The 22203-nt window shown below is 33.2% G+C and overlaps 1 protein-coding gene across 1 annotated transcript; it reads right to left on the reverse strand.

Moving 5' to 3' along the window:
- Positions 1–3484: 3484 nt before the first annotated feature.
- Positions 3485–21892, reverse strand: LOC115883312. The gene is given in 15 exon segments (XM_030901658.1): positions 3485–3750; positions 6123–6381; positions 6441–6704; positions 6760–7033; positions 9643–10441; positions 11726–11940; positions 12624–14151; positions 19498–19599; positions 19602–19680; positions 20512–20779; positions 20835–21003; positions 21059–21227; positions 21283–21464; positions 21513–21676; positions 21738–21892. Coding segments are annotated over 15 exon segments (4758 nt in total). The 5' UTR covers positions 21796–21892; the 3' UTR covers positions 3485–3522.
- Positions 21893–22203: the final 311 nt, after the last annotated feature.

Here is a 22203-nt window from a genome sequence, read left to right on the forward strand (position 1 = left end):
TGCATTTTCATGCCTCTGTTCATCGGATGTACGATTTGCTTGTGATTGGTGCCATTTTATGTATTGATTTCCATAACGATTTCGTGTTTTACTTATAGCCTAAGATACGTTCTCGAAAGAGAATTTTAAGAAAGCTGGTGCTCTAATATATCTTGTTATGCTCTCCTGAATAGAGTGCGGACCGTATGGCTGCCGATAGACGTTGTGTTCACTACTGCGCATCCATATCTGTATTCAACATCTGTTCACTACTGCGCTTCACAAATTCGTTCTGTATTTCGGGAACTAAGGAGGCTAGGACAAACATATGTGTAGCATATTTAGTTTCATAAAAAAGTAGCAAAGTAGTGTGAAAATCGCATCATTGTATCTCTACTCATAAACGAGAAATCCCATAAAACACACGAAAATGGGGTACCCTGTACAGATGTGATGCGCAGTAGTGAACCGCAGTAGTCTACCGACAGCCGGACGGCCCGCACTTTGGTCAGGAGTGCATAGAAAAAGATATATTAAAGAACCAGCTTTCTTACAATTATCATTTTCCTGACGTTGCTAGCTCCTGTACTATTAAATTTTTATTAAGGTTAGATTCGATTTGTCAAAAAAGTGTCAAAACGTCCGTTATCGTACGATCTTTCTCCGTTGACGGGTTGGAGTAAAAAATTTACGGATATAAAGTGGCGCGAAAACGCTATGACCAATCAAGCGCCGTCGGACCATCGTATCAACGGATAACGGATGCATGAATGTCAGGCTTTAAGCGTTACATGTTAACTGCGTCTCTGCTTAACAAAATTTATAATTATCAATAATATTTACTTACACGCTTAAGTCCCATATTCACTAGTCACACTATTCAATGTTCGTTAATGCGTCGATTTCGTGTGTCAATGCGTCGAAGCGATGGATGTGCGGCGGTTCGGTGGCATATCGATTTTTGTGCGAACCGTCAAAAGAAATATCAAGAACACAATGAACAAATTTCCGAAGGAACTCACAAATCGCATCGACGGACCAGATAATAATCACTATACGTGTAAATACGCATATCAAATCGACACATCGACGCATAGTGAGTATGGGGCTTTACCTAATTTTGATTTATGTCAGTCCAAAAGTTAACATAAATTTTTGTTCAGCAGAAATGAAATTCAGTAAACTGAGAAAAAAATTACAGAATTTGTGATGCAAAACAATTGAAAACCACACGGGAAAACTATGACAGTCCATTTTCGCTCATTTGGTTTTAATGCATAATATTTTCCGTCTTAAAAAGCTACACCTTTTGGTACCTAAATAAACTGGAATAATAGAAACAAGCATTTAAAAATACCACATACTCGGGAAAAACAATTAAAGTATATGCGTAATTTAAATTAAAAAACGATTTCCTGAACATTTATTGGTTTTGGACAGGCGTCGTTTTTCACGTGTACTCTTCATTTATAATACAATTAATCAATATGTATTCACTGAACAAAATTTATCTATTTATTGTAAAAAGTGCTACTTATAAAGATCACAAGAAATGCCACTCGCAAACAGTGGCGCATCTAGAGATTGAAACTGAGAGGGGTAATGGAAGTAGTTCATCCTAAGAGGAATAATTACCCCCATTACCTCTCCTTTTCATGCGCTTCTGCTTGCTAATTAATTATTTACCATGACCAATTTTCTATATTTTGCAAAAACTTTAATGTCATTCTTACTTAATATTGAAAATAAAAAAAATAATAAAATAGCAGTTATATACTATCGATACCAAATAAACTTTTAGTTACGTCATCAAGTGCGCGATAATTAAATTCATTGTTACCAACCATCGATATATTCGGCGCGCCGGCCGGGCTGAAAATGAGAATCTTACGCTAACGATTCAAGTGGTCATATTTACTTACTGATATTTCGACTAGTTTTGACATTTTAGTTTTGTATTACGATTTGTTGCTTAAAGCGAATTCTGTCGTGATATTTTATGCTTAAAATTTTGTACTAGCAGACCTTGCGGTTGAAAATTGTTCTTTTTAGAAAAGCTTGTATTGCGAATTGTACAAGATGGTTGCAAGATGCAAAAAACTCATCGCATCATTATTAAAATATAACTAATGGGAAGGCGGCAATAATAACAACCCTTTATAAAACTTTCTCCTGTTAAGGAGGCGAGTTTCGTTGATGTAAATAATAACTGTTTATATGTTTTTAATTAATTCATTTTTGTTTCCTAAAATATTTTGATTAAAAGAACCTATTTATTATTAAAAGTAGTTTAATCACGTGACTAAAAGCTTATTTGGTATGACCTATAGAGATATATTACATGAATTTAATTTTAAATATAGGAAATTGACTATAAGATAATTATTACTCATAAAATTTGCATTTTTATTTATACATCAATATTACATCGCTTAATATTTTTATATTTAATTTCATTTAAGTCTCCAAGAATAACTTTAAAATGGTTAAATTCAGACTAAATATTTATATCAGAAATAGTAAATAGTATACAATGCATTATTATTACCTCCTCAAAATTGATGATCTAATTTAAATAACTATTCAGAAAATAGAGTTCTTCATAAAATAATTACCTATGAAGGTACTAAGTTTAGCAATAAGAATGAAATGTCTATAAAAAATAAAGTCAATTTATAAAAATATACCTTATTATGTATACGAAAAAGAGAAAAAATTGCTGAGAAAACATTTTCATAAAATAATGCCGCAATGTTAATTAAAAATGATCAAGTAGGCATAATTAACAGGAGTTTTTTTAATAAGCATTGACTTTTTATCAATCCATAAAAAAATTGTGTGATTCTTTATAGGTGACATAACTAAATATACATACATTTAAAAAATATCTATACCTCTGTAGCGAATTCATCTCTCCAAAAAAAAGTCTCTGGGTATTTCGCCCATTGCACTGTAAGAAAATCTACAAAAAAAAATAAAAATAGTTCTTTTTTGTAAACACCGCTGCGTTAATCCAACGGAGACCAATTTGTCAGCGGTGGTTTACTAATAAAACAAATTTGCCTAACGGGAAAAAATGCTTAACGTTTCGGGAAGTATATCTCTTGTTTTGAATAGTTGTATTTGGATATTTTAAATATATTTTTCTCTCTTTGTTTTTCTGTTTCCGACGACAGGAAGAGGTGTATTTCCCGAAACGTTAAGAATTTTTTGTCACTTCGGCAAATTTTTTGTATTACCTATTAGTAAAAAAAAATAACTATTTTTTGTAAATTTTCTTACAGTGGGCGAAATACCAAGAATTATTTTAAGATACAAACATGTATAAAACCATTTCATAGATACATTTCTTCCACTTGCAGATGAGGACGTAAAAAGTACACCCTGCTAAATTTAGGAACCTTAAATTATTCTATATAAAGTCAGCAATTCTAACTATATCGGCATAACATGTGTATATATTAAAAACTTAATATAAAATAATATATATTTCTAATTATTGTACTTAGCTGTTACATATTGGCAATATCTAACAAAAGCTAATCAAGCTTTCGACGTGCTGTCGTCTGTATCGTCGCTTTTTTGTTTGTTCCTTAAAATATTTAAACTGGTTTGCGGATCGGCCAAGGAATACGTCTCGGGTTGGAATACCGGCGGGTATTCTAGACCTGGGTAATCGGCGTGAGGCCTAATTGATGTAGAGTGCTGTTGTGGCAACATGGGTGGGGATTTATCCAGTGACGTTGAACTTTGCGACATTGAAATTGATTGCTGTAACCAAAAAGAAAATATGAATAGGAAAAACAAATATTGCATTCCCCCCCACCCCAACGATGACTCTAAGATACACCCCCTTAATGATAATAAACTATTTTTCGCGACATACGTATGTTACTAGGTATGTGTATGGCAGAGTATGGCAGGGATTTTTTATAGAAGTAGGAAAATACATTTGCGTATCTCAAAGCCAGATGATTGGCCTGTTATGTCGGACTCAGGTTTCAATACCGACTAAAAACCTCCTGTTTCTCCGGCCTCTGCAGCCCCCGCGGAAACCGCCGTTAGGCATTACTTCGCAGGGAGAGGATCTAGTAATTGCTCTTCCTTCCATTAATTGAAGTCAATCTTCTCTTCCTGTAACCGTTCTTGTTGCTGGCTCGTTTTCTCTCTAGAGAACGCAGGTGTTGAAGCACTTTCGTTGTGTATTATGTTAATAATTTAATTAAAGTATTGGTCGCGTTACAGGATGCCTCCGGGGAAAGCATCGCATCAATTAGTGTCTCTGGTTGAATTGCCTGTTCGAGGACAACCTCCAGATGACTACGCATTAAGTTGAGACGTGGGCACACAAAGAACACGTGCTCCGCGGCTTCAGGAACTCCTGGACAGGACGGGCACTCCGGGGAATAATCGAGCTTAAAACGATGAAGATATGCTCGGAAGCAACCATGTTCTGAGATCATCTGTGTCAGGTAGTAGTCTAACCATGTTTTCGATTCAGCCAAACATGCAACTGAAGTAGAAGACTGTACGTCCACCTACTCTTTGTTGAGGCCTCCTACTGTACCTGCCATCGGCGTATGCTATGCTGCAGCTTTTCTCTTCTGAGTACATCAGGGCTCAGTGCTGACCATCCTCTTCATCGATAAAGGACTTGCCTTTCTTCGGCTAGAATTCCAATAGGAAGCATTCCAGCAATAACGCACACCGCATCCTCAGACACCGTGCGGAAGACACTAGCTACTCTCAAGGCACTCAGCCTATATACTGATGCGACTCTTTTCCGTGTTCCTTGTATTCTGAGGGCGTCAGCCCAAACTGAAATTCCATAAGTCAGTACCGATGTGACTACTGACGACAGCAGTGACCTCCTAATTTATTTCGGGCCTCCAACATTCGGCAGAGTATGTGGATTTTCTGGTGCTCCAGCTCCCCACCACCTGACGACTTGTGTAATCGCAAAAATGAATTGTGTATGATGTATGCTTAACTCAAATTATTGAAAAATTTTTTTGGTTTTGTGATTCCAATAAAAATGTTGGAGTTATTATTTGCTTCGCCATTACGTCGTACTGGACTTTTTTTTTAGTTTATATTATCATGTTTACCAAAGGTACGTAATCATAATACACATAATGTACGCAAATTCCAACTGATATAATCTCATTTTATACATCTATAAATGCTAACTTAAAAACTAATGTCAAATATTATTAAGTATCGGTTTCCGCAGAACAGTATTGTTAAATGAAACCGAACACATCGAAATTAATTAAATCGAATTGTTTAAGTCTTATTTTCAAAAGTCAATAACTCGGAAACGGTTGGTTTGAAGAACCGAAATATGTAATAATATAAAGGGGGTTCCATTTAAAAAAATGAAACTGATATGCCACGACTTTATGACCGACCCTCTATACTTAAATTTATAACCCGCTAATAGATATTTAAAAACTCTATAACTTTTATATTTAACTTTTTGCGGTACCTCTTATATTTTACCTAATAATCGACCGTTCCCATACATATCAGCGACCCTGTATAACATATAATTTAATTTTAATATACCTATTTTGTCACAATAAAAAAATGTTTATATCAATACACGATCGAACGTTTATAAAAATAAAACAATTATTGATGTTATTATAAATTATGTATTTTACATATCTATAAACATAAACTGAAAAAAAGTACAAAACAATTCGAATCTTTCTGAGGATTTGGAAAACGAAAAAAACTGCCATTTTTGTTGTCGCAACCCAAGTAGCACGAAATATTGGCTGCTCATTGTTTCTATATTGGCTCAATATTGATTCATTTTCGTTCGCACATCAATGTTGTGCCAATGTTGGGTCAATATTGTATTTTATTCAGTACATCTAATCTTGGTAAACAATATTGTACCCATATTAGTTTCTTAGTTTTTGCCAATATTGAAAATAATCAATGTCGGCCCATGATTGGCATTAACAATATTTTATTGTGACATTGGCCCAATATGCCTTTTATATTGATGTTTTGGATATTGGCATTTACATAATTAACTAAATTGGAACAATATTGAAATGCATTCTGTTTAGAATAAAATCGCTACCTATAGTAGATATGTCTCTAAAACAACTATCAATTAAACCTCCTACCTGTGAGCTAGATGGAGTCCAAGCCCCCTCTTTAGAACCATTGGACCTGCCAAAAATGGCTCGATGTAGTTTAGGTGAGCCCAAGAAAGTTTTTTCTTTCTTTTCCGCCTTGCCACTGAAGATTTTTGAAAGTTTACCAGTGCTCTTGCTTTGTTTGTCATCAATATTTAATTCAAAGGCCAGCCTGGGAGTGGATTTGCTCTCTGGACCTAAAGGCAAGGATATTGGGATATACTGCTTGCTAGATTTCAGCTTTGCTCTAAAATTAAAAAGAAATTATTCATAAAAAAATAATCTGGAGATTTAAACTGAATCTACCGCGAAGAGTCTCCAACTCTGTTAGTAAACCCTGGAAGTGACCTAGATGACTTCTTTTCTGCGGAACCAAAACTAGTTTGTCTCTTTAATTTCCCACTCTTTTTCGGCGTTTCTTGGACTTTGGTATCATCCAAAATCCGATTTTGAGCAAACTGGCTTTCGTTTACCGTTTCAGGACAATAAATCATCTCGTATGATTTTTTTCTAGACAAATTTTTATCTGAAGAATAATGTAAATGCGAAATGGTGTATTCATCACAGTCCCTGAAACCATTAATAAAATGTATCATACTTTAAATTTAAAAAAAACAGAATATACCTTGGCCCTTCCTGGATTTTCAAGGCCCGAGGTAAACTTCGGTTAGATTTGCTTTCTAATCCTTTTATGGCTCTAGGGTAATTTAAAAGTTTGCCCTCGGAATGTTCATCTTTATGCTGGCTCCGCTTCAGAGAACCTAACCTTTTGCCAAAACAAGAGCTACTAGATTCGTGTTTTTCTGATTGAGATGCAGAACGAGAAAGCGGGGGAGTTCCAAAAACATCCTCGTGTTCATCGATAGAAGGTCTTGGTTGAGCTCTGATTGGTACTTCCCCTTAAATAGATTTCCAATTTAAGTTAAAAAATTAAAAACTTGATTCAAAGTATGAAAATATTTGAGTTACAAAAAAATGACCGAAAAAGTACCAAGTTTCGGCTATATCTCGGAAAATATTAGCCGTAGAACCTGCGGAGAAAAAAATATGACTAAAGGTTGATTCTCACTATACCTTCCATATCAATTCCATTCCGTTTCCCTTCCGTTTACATAAAATATTATATCATGTAAATGAATAGGACAATGCACACTATCCGTTCCGTATCCCTTCCGTTTGATATCATTTCCTTCCATACATTTTTTTGGCGGACGGAAACAGCGTTGTCAAGTTCTTACATTTGTACCAGCTCTGTTAAAATTTTGCTGATATTTATTTATTCTTTCACCTCTTAATTAAATCGATTACATTTTTCAAAAGATATAAATTTTTAAAATAAAACTTTCGTAATGATATAAATTGTACAATAAAAAGTATGATACTGATACGGAACGGAAGCTTATGCATAGCGTCAATACAATAAAAAATACGGAACGGATATGGAATGTATATGGAATGGAAACGGAAGGTATAGTGAGAATCAACCTTAAAGTGGTCACGAGAAATTGCTGGAAATTATTTTCAAATTTGTAGAATTGCCGCTATAGGGCGCAACTGCTATGGCAAATAAGAAAATGTAAAGGGTGTCATAAATAATAGCGGTATAATCTTTATTCAATTTTGGATTTTTTTGTTTCAACCCATTTTGCCATCTCCTAAAATGAAGTGATGGAGGAAGGTTGGATCTGTTTTAATTTAAATGTTAATAACTCCCGACGAGAGAATCGGAATCTAAGGTTTAAAAAGAAGTTCGTTCGTTCCGTTGTTCGTACGTTCTTTACATCTAAATGCATAGATTTAACAATAGACGCTAAGGGGCGCTGTCTTACAATTTCACATTGCTCGTTTGTTCCAAAAAATAAAGTGCAATAATATGTGTATTTTTAGCTGACGGTAAAGCAGAACAGACTGTTACAAAGTCAGAGAAAACCGTATTGTGATATCTTTTTTCAAACCGAAGATATTAGCAAAAAAAATAATACAAACGAAAATATAAGACCTTGTCTACATTATTTTTATAACACATTATCGGTAGCCCGCTTGATTATAATCATTCTAATAAAACATAAAATAACAACGATTAATTTATTCTAATATCGATAATCTACCAAAATACCATAATGCCAGATGTATTAATGTCTAATAATTAAAATGCCAACGACAGCGAACAAGAAGTCTCAGTGCGGGTAAAGCTTGGTAGGCATTGGAAAAAAGTTACTTTTGAAGTATTAGTTTAAACGTTAAAGTGTTATTAGATCGACATTTTGATAGTCTCAGCCGCGTTTTTTATCATTTGATTGCATTTCTAAAAATAGCTCTATTACTTGAAGAAGAGGTGCACTGACCATGACCGATTTTAATCTAGCGTTCGCACTACTACGCATAGGAATTTGATAGAAGAAAAGAAAGTACTTTATAACAATATATTATAAAGGCAATGCCTAAGTCTCTCACAATTACCCTGATATTAACTTGGGGATCAAACTGCACATTATGCCAAAACATTTATCCTGTTTTAACTTTGAGTTCGACCTCTATGTCGTCATCGATAAAGAGAATAATGAATGAATAGGTACTTCCCATAGTACGAAAACGGCAAGCCAATCGATTAAACATTTTGATATTCTCAGCAGTTGATTAATACTGATTATTTGTTTTAAAAATACAAAATCTTAACTGACAATATAAAATTTTTGAAATGTCATAACATAATTACAATCAAAGTTAATCAAAAGAAAAGTCAAATGCATATCTCTATATTTCATAGCAATTAAACTTTTAGTTACGTAATCGAGGGCGCGATTTTTAAATTCATTGTTGCCAACCGTGGACATATTCGGCGCTATGCTGACTAACTAGAATTCAAATTTCGTGCTGGGGAATCAGGTGGGAGCTCTGCTGTAAAAAATGTCAAGTTGCCGCATTTATTTATTGATTTCTTGACATTAATAATTGTCATTCGTTCTGACATTTTGGTTTTGTATTACGAGTTTTTAGTGTAAATAAATAGTGTTGTGATACTTTAAGCTTGAAAATGTTTACTAGCAGACCTTGTAGTCGAACATTGTTCTTTTTAGAACCTCTTTTAGTGCGAAGTGTACAAGACAGATTAATAGCCGTAAAAAACTCATCGCAACTTTAGTAGAATATTTTGAACGAGAAAGCGGTAGTAATGGCCCTCTATGTCCCTTAACCGCTGTTAAGAAAGTGAGTTTTGTTGATGTAAATAATAACTGTTTATATATTTATAATTAATTTATTTTTGTTTCTTAAAATATTTTGATTAAAAGGAAATTTATAGAAGAAGGCAACGCTGCGCCGCGCCGATCAAGAAGAATGAATTGTATCTAAATAGCGGCATGCGATAACGTTACTAGCGCATTAACGACACGCTTATTATGTCAAAATTGTCAAAATAACGCGTCTCGTAAGGTAATATGACATATCTTTGCCATCTCGATCTATTCTGTATTAATTTAAAATTAACAGTCGAAAACCATATACATACCATAGACGACATCTGCTTTAATCATGCTCAAATCAATTTTAGTTTCTTCAAACTCACGATGGGGATTGGTTCTGCTCTCTTCCGACTGCCGATTCATCAACTCCTCTAATGTGACAAATCCAGCAAGATTATCTGGCCGATCTTTCGCACTCTGTTTACTAGCCGACGACGAGGAGGAGCCAAATTCGTTTACGTTGCATATGCTGGGATTACTGGCATGAACGTAGTTTGACCCTTTTTGCTTTGTTTTGCTGGTATCTGCTAAAGGTGGCGTTCTGATAATGTGTTCCACAGTTAGATTTGGAACGCTGATGTTCTGCGCTTGGTGTAAGTTTGAAGGACCAAAAATAGGCACGTGAGAGGTAAAATTCCCTGTTCGAACACTGGCATGCGTCGGTTCGTTTCTTACTTTCCGGTACGACCTAAACTGTGATGTTGGAACTGGAACACTGTTCTTTGTATTACTACTGGATTTATTAAAGAACCATTTCCGATCCAGGCTGGTGCTACCAGTGTGCGGCGTATCGGTCGAGGCCTTTTTCAAACTAAACTTTTTTAAAGATCCGAATTTTTTTAACGAATCGGATTTCTCTGGAGTGACTGTTTTAGGTTTCTCTGTATCAGAATCGTCAGTTTCCGAGTACAACTTGTCGTCGTGGTTTTTAGAGTGAGCGTCATGATGAAGGCAGGCGGTATGAATCATATCAATCCAAACCTGTAGAGTGTCAGGATCATCAGCAGAAAAATAGAATACAGTACCGGTGTGGTATACTCGGAACGCGTTTGATCTGGATTTTACCTAAAGTTGAAAATAATTGTTAAATTAGAATGGAAAACATTTATTTTAAATTTTTAAAAAAGATGATATTTTCTGCATCAGACACATTTTCTATAAAGTAACCACCAAAAAAGTTGCAAGAAATGAGAAATATTTGAGGAAATATCTTATTATTAAATTTCTAAAAAACATTTTATGTAAAATTAATCCAGAATGTCCAATAACAAAAACATACAGGGCGGCACCTCATTCGCCTCGGTTGATTATACGAAGAGGGAAAGATAGAATAGAAACAAAATTTTTTATATATATGTAGAGAGGCAATGTGCATAATTTCAAATTATTTTCAAAAGTACAGGGTGTGTCAAAACTAAGATCTATACCAAAATTATATTTTTTTCTTATGGAACACCCATGGTATTTTATTTCATTTTTGGATTCTTGGGCATAAAATAAGGCATTTATTGTAAGGGTTTAATATGTTTAAATGCTTAGGTTTATGATATATTTAATGATATTTAAATATGCATGCTATAATATAAAAGTTTGTCAACACCCTGTACATTACTTTTCAGAGCTAATTCTTGTGCTGACTTTGAAGCCAGAGAAATAAACTTTACTAAAAAAAAATATTGCTTCCTTAAATGTATACAGGGGTATCAAAAATTGCTTGTTTATTTTAAATATTTATTTTACATAAAAATTTCGTTATTTCAAATACAACACTATGTATTTTTTAAAATAAGTCGAAGCAGATTCAAATGCCCTTTCAAACTATATTAGGGTTTCCTATACCGATCTGGCTCAGATTTTGAATAAAAAGCGATTTTTCAATAAAATGACAATCAAGCTGGTGTTGCCATGGCAATTTGCTAGTGACAATTAGTAGCTATTATCAAAGTCGACATTAGTTTATGGACTTTATATAAATTTATAACAGTCTAATAATATAAAATATGATATCCTCTCCTATGATAACATCTTTGTATAAATTGAGATTGACATGTATGTTGTAATTTTGGTTGACCCTGTATTACTCAATCACATTTTAAGGAAACCGAAAAACGAAAAAACTTATATGAAAATACGCACTATAGTCTGTCCTGTATGAGTTAGAGAAGTTTTTGACAGAAGATATTAAAAAATGTTTTAGGCACTTATTTATGAGAAGACATTTTAATATTATGATATCAAAGAACCACAAGCTTCAACTTGCAAACAATTATCATTTATTTGTTTATTTAATTTTTATTTATTACAAATACATTAATGTCTCAAAATTATAATACTATCGAGATTACTTACTTCATTAGCCAATGAAACCGTAAAATCAGTCAGAAAAATAAGACAAGCCGCCCTGGGATCATCTTTATTTTTGTAACCATACAAGCAACTTCCTAATAACACAAACCACCTTTTCTCCCAATGCACGTTCTGGTTGTGCTTGCCACGAAGCCTCTGGTATAGGTATCCCTGGTTGTCGGGAGGAGACAGATCATTTACTGTCACTCTCCTCCGCTCTGATTAAAAAAATGATATTTAATAACTTAAGGTTGACATAATAGATGTGTTATTAACTGAGTAATAGCAAATATATTATAAGAATATATTGCTAGTAAAGAACAGAAATTAAAGTCAAATGTTGTAAAGTTTCAAATTTTGAGATGGAGCTATACAAAATCCACATAAGGCTTTCCTTTTCGTTCAACAGCTTTCAATCTTAATCGCGATTAGTTGATTTATTTCATACTAACCAATAGAAGTAGTTTTCTAAGTTTCTATCTACCACGTAAATCAATTTAGCGTCTGACTATTCGCGCCTTTACTTATAAATTTAAATTTAATCTCTGACATATGATATATAAACTAAAACAAGAAACGGATGGATATGATGAATATCTAAAATAACAGATTGAAATAATGTCATCAGCAATAAAAAAATTATATGTTATACGTTATTAATATTTAGAATTTAAAATAGTGCGCGGGCAGGTGACAGCGTTTAACGATGAAGTAGACGAATCAGATCGTTTTATTTGGCGCATGCGTACGAAAATCCTGTTGAACTAAAAGGATAGACTTATGCAAGATTTATATTCCTATTTCTTTTCTTTGGCTTCACTTTCCTCTCATTGTGTAAATGCGGTACTACCAATATATTCTCATAATATATTTGGATAATAGCATAAAAATTATAACTTACTTGCAATTAAATTATTCTTTTTCTTCGCTGACCTTGGTTTGTTTGATATCATGGCTTTAACAATACTATTGGTGGGAGAAACTTTACTCTCGGCATGTCTATATACATCGTAAGGAGTACTCTTTAATGGACTTCCCGCGTCCCCTTCATATTCCCCTCTTCCTTTAGGAGTAGAGGAAGTCTTGCCAAAACTTCTCTGCAAATCAAACGATTGCTTAACCTGAATCGGAACCAGGTAATCGTTCGAATCTGTAGAGTGAATAGATTGCATGCTGCCCATTTTCTTAATATCGACGTTGGTTTCAGGAAAATCAAAAGTCTTCTTTGGTGTCGACTGGACACCTTTGGGTGTTCGGGGTATTGGTGGTGCTGGTTTAGGACTTTCCGGTAAATGAACAGACTTTATACTATCTATAGATTTTCGCGGAGGAGGTTTTGGTGGTAAATCTACATCCGAAAGAATATTGCCTCTTCCTATATTCGAATCTGTTATACTCTCTAAAGATCCCTGAGAAACCACGATAACTGATGTTTCTTGAAGTTCCGTATATGTTACGTCATCTATAACAATTTTAGGAGTTTCATTTGCAGAACTGGATTTTTCTTCGGCAGGAAAGAACCCATCAGAATTCTCTAAAGGCGAACTTTCAGGAATTGTCTCGGAAATTTTTGGAATAACGTCAGGAAGCTTTTCAATTTTAATGTGAGGATTTTCTACCTGCTGTGGTGGTTCTTCGTCTGTCAAATCGTAGGCAGGTGTACTATGGCTCTTGTCCAATCTCCCTCTTAATTTAGTTGTAGAACTCCTCGGGGGAACCAACGGTTTCTTACTTTCAGGTTTCGTAGGTATCTCGGGAGGTTTCCTAACTTGAATTCGAGGCATTACTCTAGGTTTAGGTGGAGATATCTTCTTCTGATCGTCGAACTTTTTAATCATATTGTGAACGTTAATTTCAGCTAAACTTGGATCTCTAACGACAATATTTTGTAATTTGCCATTGTCTTTGTTGTTTTCGATGTTATTTTTTAAAAAGCTGTCTGTTAAAGACGTTTCTTTATCTAAAGTCGAAACCATACTAGATCGGTCAGTTAAATCACGCCCCTCATCAATAAAACTAATAGTTTCGTTATGAACACTGGACAAACTATTGACGCTAACGCTTTTTTCCTCATTTAAATTAGTATCGTGAATTTTGATATCCAGTAAATCCAGTTTATTATCGATCTTAGCCAAAGATCCATTCCTGTTTTTCATTTCTTCACTGGCATCATCGAAGTTAACCCTTTTCTTGGTACTACTTCTTTCACTTCTATCTTTTCCCTTGAAGCTTTCTTTGAGACTCTTTTTTCTACGATTACGCGATAAACCTATCACTGTTGTTGGCCTTGGACTGACATCTAAGCCTACATTACAAGATGCACTTTTATCTCTCAAAATACGTGATTCCTCTTCAAACCTGGCTTTGTCTATGTCGTAGAAACTAGACGATTGCTTGCTGGTTGCGCACGATTGCAAAAAATCCCAGTACTGAAATAGAGTATATAAATGTTATTTTATATTCTTTTCATAGTTTACAATATTTGCTATTTTAGTGCGTGGCCCCACATGAGGCGTAGCGAAGCGTAGAGCAGAGAGGACCGCAAAGCGTTTAAATGCATTAAAGTAAATGGAAGTGGCCTCACACATACAGGCGAAGCGTATTGCGGATTGACGCGTATTTTACTATTATACGCTAAGCTTCGCTCCACGCGTCCAGCTATGTTGGGCGGCGCCCTTAAAGATTATTCTTTACAGTGATGAATTTCTGTAATCTGCATTTTCCTTCATAAAAATATTCTTGTCATATTGTATTTAAGTTTAAACATTAATTAATAACGTAAGTTCCTTAAACCATAGCTAAATCCTTTTATTAATTAAAAAGGACATTATTTCAGAGAAATAAAAATATGCCACAATGCCTCCTAGTACAATGATTACAATCAAGTTTATGATGAGCACTTAAAGCCGAAACATCGGATTGAGTAATTAACCTTGCCATTTTGTAGATGACAAAAGTAACAATTGCAAAATTGTAGTTATTTTTATCTCTTATTGCATTCAATCTTTAAAATTTTAGAAAAATGAAAAACAGTTCTACCTCAGTTCATCCTCTACTATTGGAGCACCCTATACAAGTAAAAAACTACTGAGAATTGAACCAGTAGATTCTAAAATAGCCGTTTTTTAAATAATATGAATTATTTAAAAAGAATTAGAATGTTTTTTTTTGTTTCGGTGGCATCTTCCCAAAGATTTGCAAATATTAATTTGTTGCCAATTAGTTTTATAGTTAAGAGTATTTTGTATAATTAGGAAAAAATGAACACCTCAGTAGATTTAAGCTAAAAAACAACGGCGAATGCAGATTCTGTGGGAAAAATGGGGAAACACCAGAACACCTCAGCTGTCTCAGATACTGGCTTTGGTCAAAGCCCTGAGACCTGAGACTGTATGACTCGTTATATCTCAAGAGAGGGAGACACACAATAAGGTGTCCAAAAGTCCAAAATAACCTAGTTATTTTACTTTGAAAATTTAAAAAACAAATATTTTTTCTTAAACATAAATTTACATTTTTTTGTTTTTTTTTCGTTTTTCTAAATTTAAACAACTTATGTTGCGATATTAGCAAGATATTATATTTTTAACTGACAATTTAAAAATTTAACATTTTTTTCACAAAAAAAAGTCATAGACGTATTTCTGGGGAATCATAAAATATTTGCTTTTCTAAAAACTTACCCTGTATAAACAAGGCTAAAACTGTAAAGCTTGATTGAGCTAAGATAGATAGATGAACGCCATAAGCCTAAAATAACAAATATACCGTATGATCGAAAAAAACCAGCGTCCAGTCGGCTTGGGAATGACGATCGATGACAATTCCCATATAATTTTACAAATAAAATGACAGCGATCTTCATTTCATAGCCAAGCGATGGCTATGAGTGTGTATTTTCTATTATATTCAATTTTAATTTTAATTGAAAATAATAGATAGATAATAAATACAAATAAAATATGATAAAAAAATATAAACAAAGAGATGAAAAAATCTATTCAAATATATAATAAAATGCATAATAAAATAACTTCGTATGTAATAGCTGTAGTCTCTATTTAACCATCCATTAAATGTCTTAATCTCTACATGCATCTAAATACAATAAAACAAAACAAGAAAATTGATCATTATTTTTTTACAGTAAATGTATAAAACATATTCAGTAACAGAATTCAAAATGTAATGAATAAATGACTGCATAATATAAACGAAAATAAACAAATAACTTACGCGTAGAAGTGAAACGGGAGAGAGTAAACCGCACTTCTACTTTCAAGGCCGTTTCAATTCAGACACTAAACATTGTTACACGGGCCGATAATGACTCAAAATACGAAAACCGGGAATAAATCGCCGGATTTTACGACCAGTTTTGTTCTAAACATCGAAACGGGAGCCCAGTCAGACGGTCTTATCGGCACAGGATGCGAGGGGATACTTACAATTTACTGGGCGACAAATATTCTTTAGATAAACAATTCAACATAATTCCCTTATCATTGTTAAATACGGTCGAGTGCGAATTTTTTCTTGTTAAACACCATTATTGCCTCCCGCTTACTGCAATATTAATATGTATTTATTGTCGGCAAAATTTTATTTGAAATTATCTGACATCATTTTTAGCTTATTGCAATTTATTGTAATTATAGCGTTTTGAATATTTGCACCGCTAAAAATAGTACAGCTATTAAATGTCTATGCACTAAGCAACATCCACACTGAACAAATAGTATACAATAAAAAAAACAGCGTCAAAGACGGCTGGGGAATGACAATCGATAATAATTTTGGCAAGGACAAGCCCTAGACGTCATTTTTAATGGCGCTTACTGCCTGGCCTTAGAAGATGGTAACTTATTTTTGTATTGAGTAAAAATGAGTTTTAAATGGTGTAGTTTAAAATTCGACAAAAAATATTTTTTTAAATAAATTTATTGTGTCTAGAAATGTTCTATCCTTTTTTAATCTTTCGATAATTAGTGTTAATTTTTGACAAAATTCTTGACACGTCAAGTGCTAACCGAATAAGCTCAACCTATTATCAAGGAAGTCTTTGCTGCAGACTCTGCGATAAAGATCCTGAAACAGCGGAGCACATAATATGTAACTGCGAGGTTCTGGATCGTAAGAGACACTTTTTATTTGGGGAAGCAAGGTTAGAACAGGAGAAACAATGCTTTTATCCTTTGAATAAAGATTAAGGAAGGAGTTTAATGCTATCCATGTATTCATAAAAAATGTCTATACCTATGTGGCGGATTCTGCAAGAAAATCTACACTGCACTGCAAGAAAATCTACAAAATAAAATAGTTATTTTTTGTAAACACTTCTGGCGTTAAACCTAAACGGACACTGCTTGTCAGAAGTTATGTATACAAATTTGCCTACAGATTTGCAACGTTAAGCATTTTTTCTTTGTTATGCAAATTTGTATAACTATAAACATAACTTCTGACAAGCAGTGTCCGTTTAGGTTTAACGCCAGAAGTGTTTACAAAAAATAACTATTTTATTTTGTAGATTTTCTTGCAGTGCAGTGGCGAAATACCCGTAAAGGATTTTTTTTGGAGACATGTATTTATGCATGGTAGACGGAGAGAGGGCCCTAGGATCTTTGACAGTTCTGTTTGACGATACATTTGACACATTTGAAATTGATTTCAAATTCTTAGTTTGGGAGATATAGAATGTAGAAGTTTCACTTTTATTTCGATTTTTTCAAATAATTTCTGAACTAACGTCGATATTTGGATAAAAATCGGTATATGGGAGTTTTTTGACATGAGAAATTTGATTTTGATGTCAATATGACTCCTACTTGTAGAGGGCGGCACCTACAGTGGAACAAGCCTGTGTTAACCTTTGGACATTTGACTAAATAATGTGAAAAGAAGAATAATGATTTATGTGAAAATAAGAATAATGGTTTAGTATTAATATTTACTTAATTTTGAAGTATAGGTATTTTGAAATTAAATTTAACTCCATGATTAAAGTAGCATTGTGGATGATTAATTTGCGTTTTTAAACTATTTTACAAAAAATTCCAAACAAACTTTATCTGCCCTTAACAGACAAATATTCACATATTAAATGCATAATAAAATGCTGCCCCAGTCTGCACCCCTCAAAGAACTAGAAAATAATTTAAAAATTATACTTTTAAACATAAACTAATGATTTCTAATAACTGTTATAATTTATCAAAACTCTGGCGAAAAGAAAACCATTGTAGGTAATAAAGAACATTCCCATTTAATAAATTCAGCAAAAATTGCTACCTCAGGTTGCAACCCTTAAGATATCAAAAGGTCATATTCAATAAAGTCCTTCAGAATCCAGAAAATCTATAAAACAAATTATTATAGTTTTTTTTATAAACTTTAATTTCATATACTTCTAGTATATTTAATACTTTTAATTGAATAGAATAATTCTTAAGAAAGTATTTATAAAAATACCTATGAGATTAAAAAGGAAATGTCCAACTGCTGCCATATACTCGGTCCACTGTGCGGCGTATCAAAGGCGTGAAAGAAATGCTCAAGCTCGAAGAGTCGTGCGGCGACCGCGGGGACTGCGGGGACGATTTGACGTCATCGTCCACAATTTGTTTGGTCTAATAGGATTTTGCCCGATGCCCCCGATCCGACGTCAACGCGTCTAGGTGCATACCACCGAACATAGCCTTTTTTGAATACAAAAAATCCCATAAGATCTCGTAACTGTCTAATTTAGTTTGTGTTATTACTCTTTAAAACAGTTAAAACACATGTAGGTGGCGCCCCCTCGGAATAGGAGTCATATTGACATCAAATTCAAATTTCTCATGTCAAAAATCTCCTAGACACCAAAAATCTAAATATTAACGTTACTTCAGAAATTATTTGGAAAAAAATCGAAATAAAAATGAAACTTCTACACTCTGTATCTCCGAAACAAACCATTTTAGGACATATATTTATACGAATTTTTTACTTATTTTTATCTGCAATATGCTGCCGAAGTTTCCAGAATACATTTCGGACCACCCTGTATAATATATGTACATACGTGTAGTACACCGATCATTTATGAAATTCACTTAAAATTAACCAATTAGATATTTTATAGTTTTTCTTGCATTTTTGCTTTTATTTACTACTCGTAAAAGATTAGATGTTAAAGAATTTAGGTACATCAATTTGACTTACCAGCTTCAATAGCGTATCAGATGTTTGTGTTAATAAATAATTATTATCACTTATCTATTTTTATTAGAAACATATATTTTTATAGCAATTTTAATAACTACCAACATTTATTGACAACGTAAAATAAAACAACAAATTATTGAATCTACCCTACATCATATTTTTACAGGTTTTGAATAAGATTAGGACAGTCCTGATAAACCGAAATTTAAGTCAGCCATTTTAGAATCCCGTCCCGTTCTATCTAAGATTTTTGATATGCTCCTTCCTGTATCTTTTTTATTCAAAGCTACCATCTTATCAAGGACATGCACAAGTTAGTGCAGGGTATAGGGAGGAGAATGGGCGCACACATAGAAAGGGGACAAACTCAGTAGGCCTCACAGGTCACAGTGTTCCGGCTCATTATTAAAAAAAAAACATTCGTGTAGGCTCAGTCTGTCCTTGCTCAGATGTAAACGCGCCTTAATAATATTAAGAATAAAACATTTTCTAACAATGTAGCCATTGATAGAAATAATATTATTACTCAATGATTATTTATTAAATGCATTTACACAATTCAGACTTACCTGTTCAATTGATGTGTTTGGTCTCTTGTTGGTAGGTGTCGTTCCTGTAATTGTATTCCTCCTTTGCAAAATAGGTCTAGGTTTAATAGGATACATGCGAAAAGTACCCTCCAGCGGACTATCTGAGGTTCACTATCACTACTGCTTAATTCAGCTTCAACATTACTGATTTCCTCTTCAGATCTATAACAAATAAGTAAATTACAAATTTGGCAAAGTAAAAGGATATTTTTCATATATTCTTATTATTTTTTTAGATGACTTTTTATTGAGGGGATTTTGTCACCTAGACTACATGAGTACTACAGTTTTCACATTATTCTGTGTGTCCCAATTATTAACTGGAAATAATCAAATAACTGTGAATTTATTTACGATTTATTTACTATTAGGTTGGAGCATTCTCCGCCTGTATTTCCACCATAGCAGAATATCGTAAACAACTAGTGTATACAAATACACGGGTTTAAATAGCGAGTATACAAAAATTTATTATATAATTATTCTAAAAGTGTTAGAAAGTATAGTTAGTGAAAATTCTAAAAATAAAAATAAAGAAGTAAATATTTTGATATCTTCAGAAGATCTAACTTGTATTATAATTTATTATTCCAGCTAAAAAAATCTTTTTAGAATTTTTTGTTGCTTTTGGTTATAGCAAGAATCGAGCTGCCTACTTTGGCTAGCAAAATTGGTTAAAATGGAGCTGCCTGGTTACTGCAGCCACCTCTTCAACTAACCTAGTAATATGACATTATGAAATTAAGAAAAAAAGTTATAGGGAAACAATCAAAAAATTAAAAATCAGCATTTACTTTATAAAAAGAAATTGAATTTGAAAATGTTTTGGCACTATTTGGCACATTTATACAGGGTGTATTAATTTATATATAAGAAGTGTAAAACAAACATCTCATTCAAACAATCCTGTTAAACTATGAGTTTAGATAAGTCTTAAAATAAATTCTTCCATTATTAGAATCCATACTAACAATTTTTTTAATAGGTACTTACTTTGTTACTGTGATAGGTGGCAAGTCAATAATTGGCAATAACCTTGGGGAGGGTAAATTATCATTCCATTTTGACCAGTTTTCGGTGCCTCTCTTTCTACTGGGTAATCTATACGGTTTCATATAGATTTGACCATAAACTTTTGAATGCCGAGGTCTCTTTTTTAATGTCAATACAATTTCTGGCGACTGTTCTTGTAACAGATGCATAACTTTTTTAGCCTGCCATCCAACGACTGTTTGATAATTAACCTGTACTATTTCATCACCTAAAGAAACAACTATTATATTACCAGATAAAAAATACAGTACAAAAAACCTTACCTTCTTCTATTTTTGTACTACCATGAGCCGGAGAACCAAATTTAATATCAACAATTTGATGTATGGGATGATAATTAGGCATAATATAAAAGCCAAGATCTTGTTCCTTCTTTTTCAACGTTGCTAAATCTAAAGATGCAGGCTGTAATATCATTGGGTCGCATATATCCTAAAATTCAAAATATACAGCTGGATTCAATTTAAGTTGTATGAATATAAATTACTTGTATAATATGATCAGCTATTTTTGCAAGTTTTTCACAACTCTTTTTAATATCTAATACTGGATTCTCTGAGAACTTTCCCCTATGTGCAACATAGGCCATCTCAAAGCTTAATTGCAATAATTCCTTTTTGTTGTCTAAATAGTCCTTGTCACCCGTAAAAGGTGATCTAAAATTATACTCAAATGATGAATAAATATTAAAACAACTTATTAATTAACTACCTATCTAGCCATAAGACTAAAGGTTTTATGGCAGCAACTATGTTATGAACATCTGACATAACTTGAGTTTTCACAGAATCGCTCCTTTCATCTACTAATAAAAGTTCTTTGTATAAAGAATTAGCTGCGCACGAAAGCTTCAGAGCAAGCATTTGCAAATTCTCTGTGTTAAGTTCATAGTGCTAAAAAGAACTAATTAGCTTTAATTGTGAAATATATAGAACACATACAATATTTCTGAGATGCTCCACAGCTTCTAAAATAATCTCTTGATGACCTAACTTTTTTACTCCCAGGTTCTCCAAATCTTCTGCACGTAAATTTAATAAATGTTGCCCGGTAACACCATTATTCAAAAATGAGGCTTGATACTGAAAAATTACATTATCCAGGCCTAAAACATTTTTTTTTGAGCGTTAACAAATAAAATTAACAAAACTCTTTTTAAAGGTTACCTTTCAACCAGTACATAACTTGGTCTACCGGCCAATCTTTCACATTAACATAAGCCATGGCTTCAACGCATAAAACAAACTATAAATTACAAACATAAATGTTTTTAACAATTAAACACAAATTGAAAATCAAAAACTGCATTATTATTTTTCAGAATTGCTGACATTTCTGTTGACATGAATGAACTTGTCAAAATTCATGAATCATAATATTTGATTCAGCGCTATCTATCAAAGAATAGCGAAAACCTCTATAGTTAGGTTTCTGTTTGACTATATAGAGGGCAGCAGAATATATTTTATTTTCCGTACTTTTAAACTAAATTTAAAATTTTAGTATTTATGGGAAAAATAAAACTGGACGAGCTGCTTATCATTTATTTCTTTTTAAATTGTGACTAGGAAGTATTTAAAGTATTTGAAAATTTTCTTCAATGCAAGGGAAATTTAAGTACCCTTGAATCAA

This window comes from Sitophilus oryzae, unplaced genomic scaffold (genome assembly GCF_002938485.1).
Source record: "Sitophilus oryzae breed Bouriz unplaced genomic scaffold, Soryzae_2.0 scaffold_1869_pilon_pilon, whole genome shotgun sequence".
NCBI lineage: Eukaryota > Metazoa > Arthropoda > Insecta > Coleoptera > Curculionidae > Sitophilus > Sitophilus oryzae.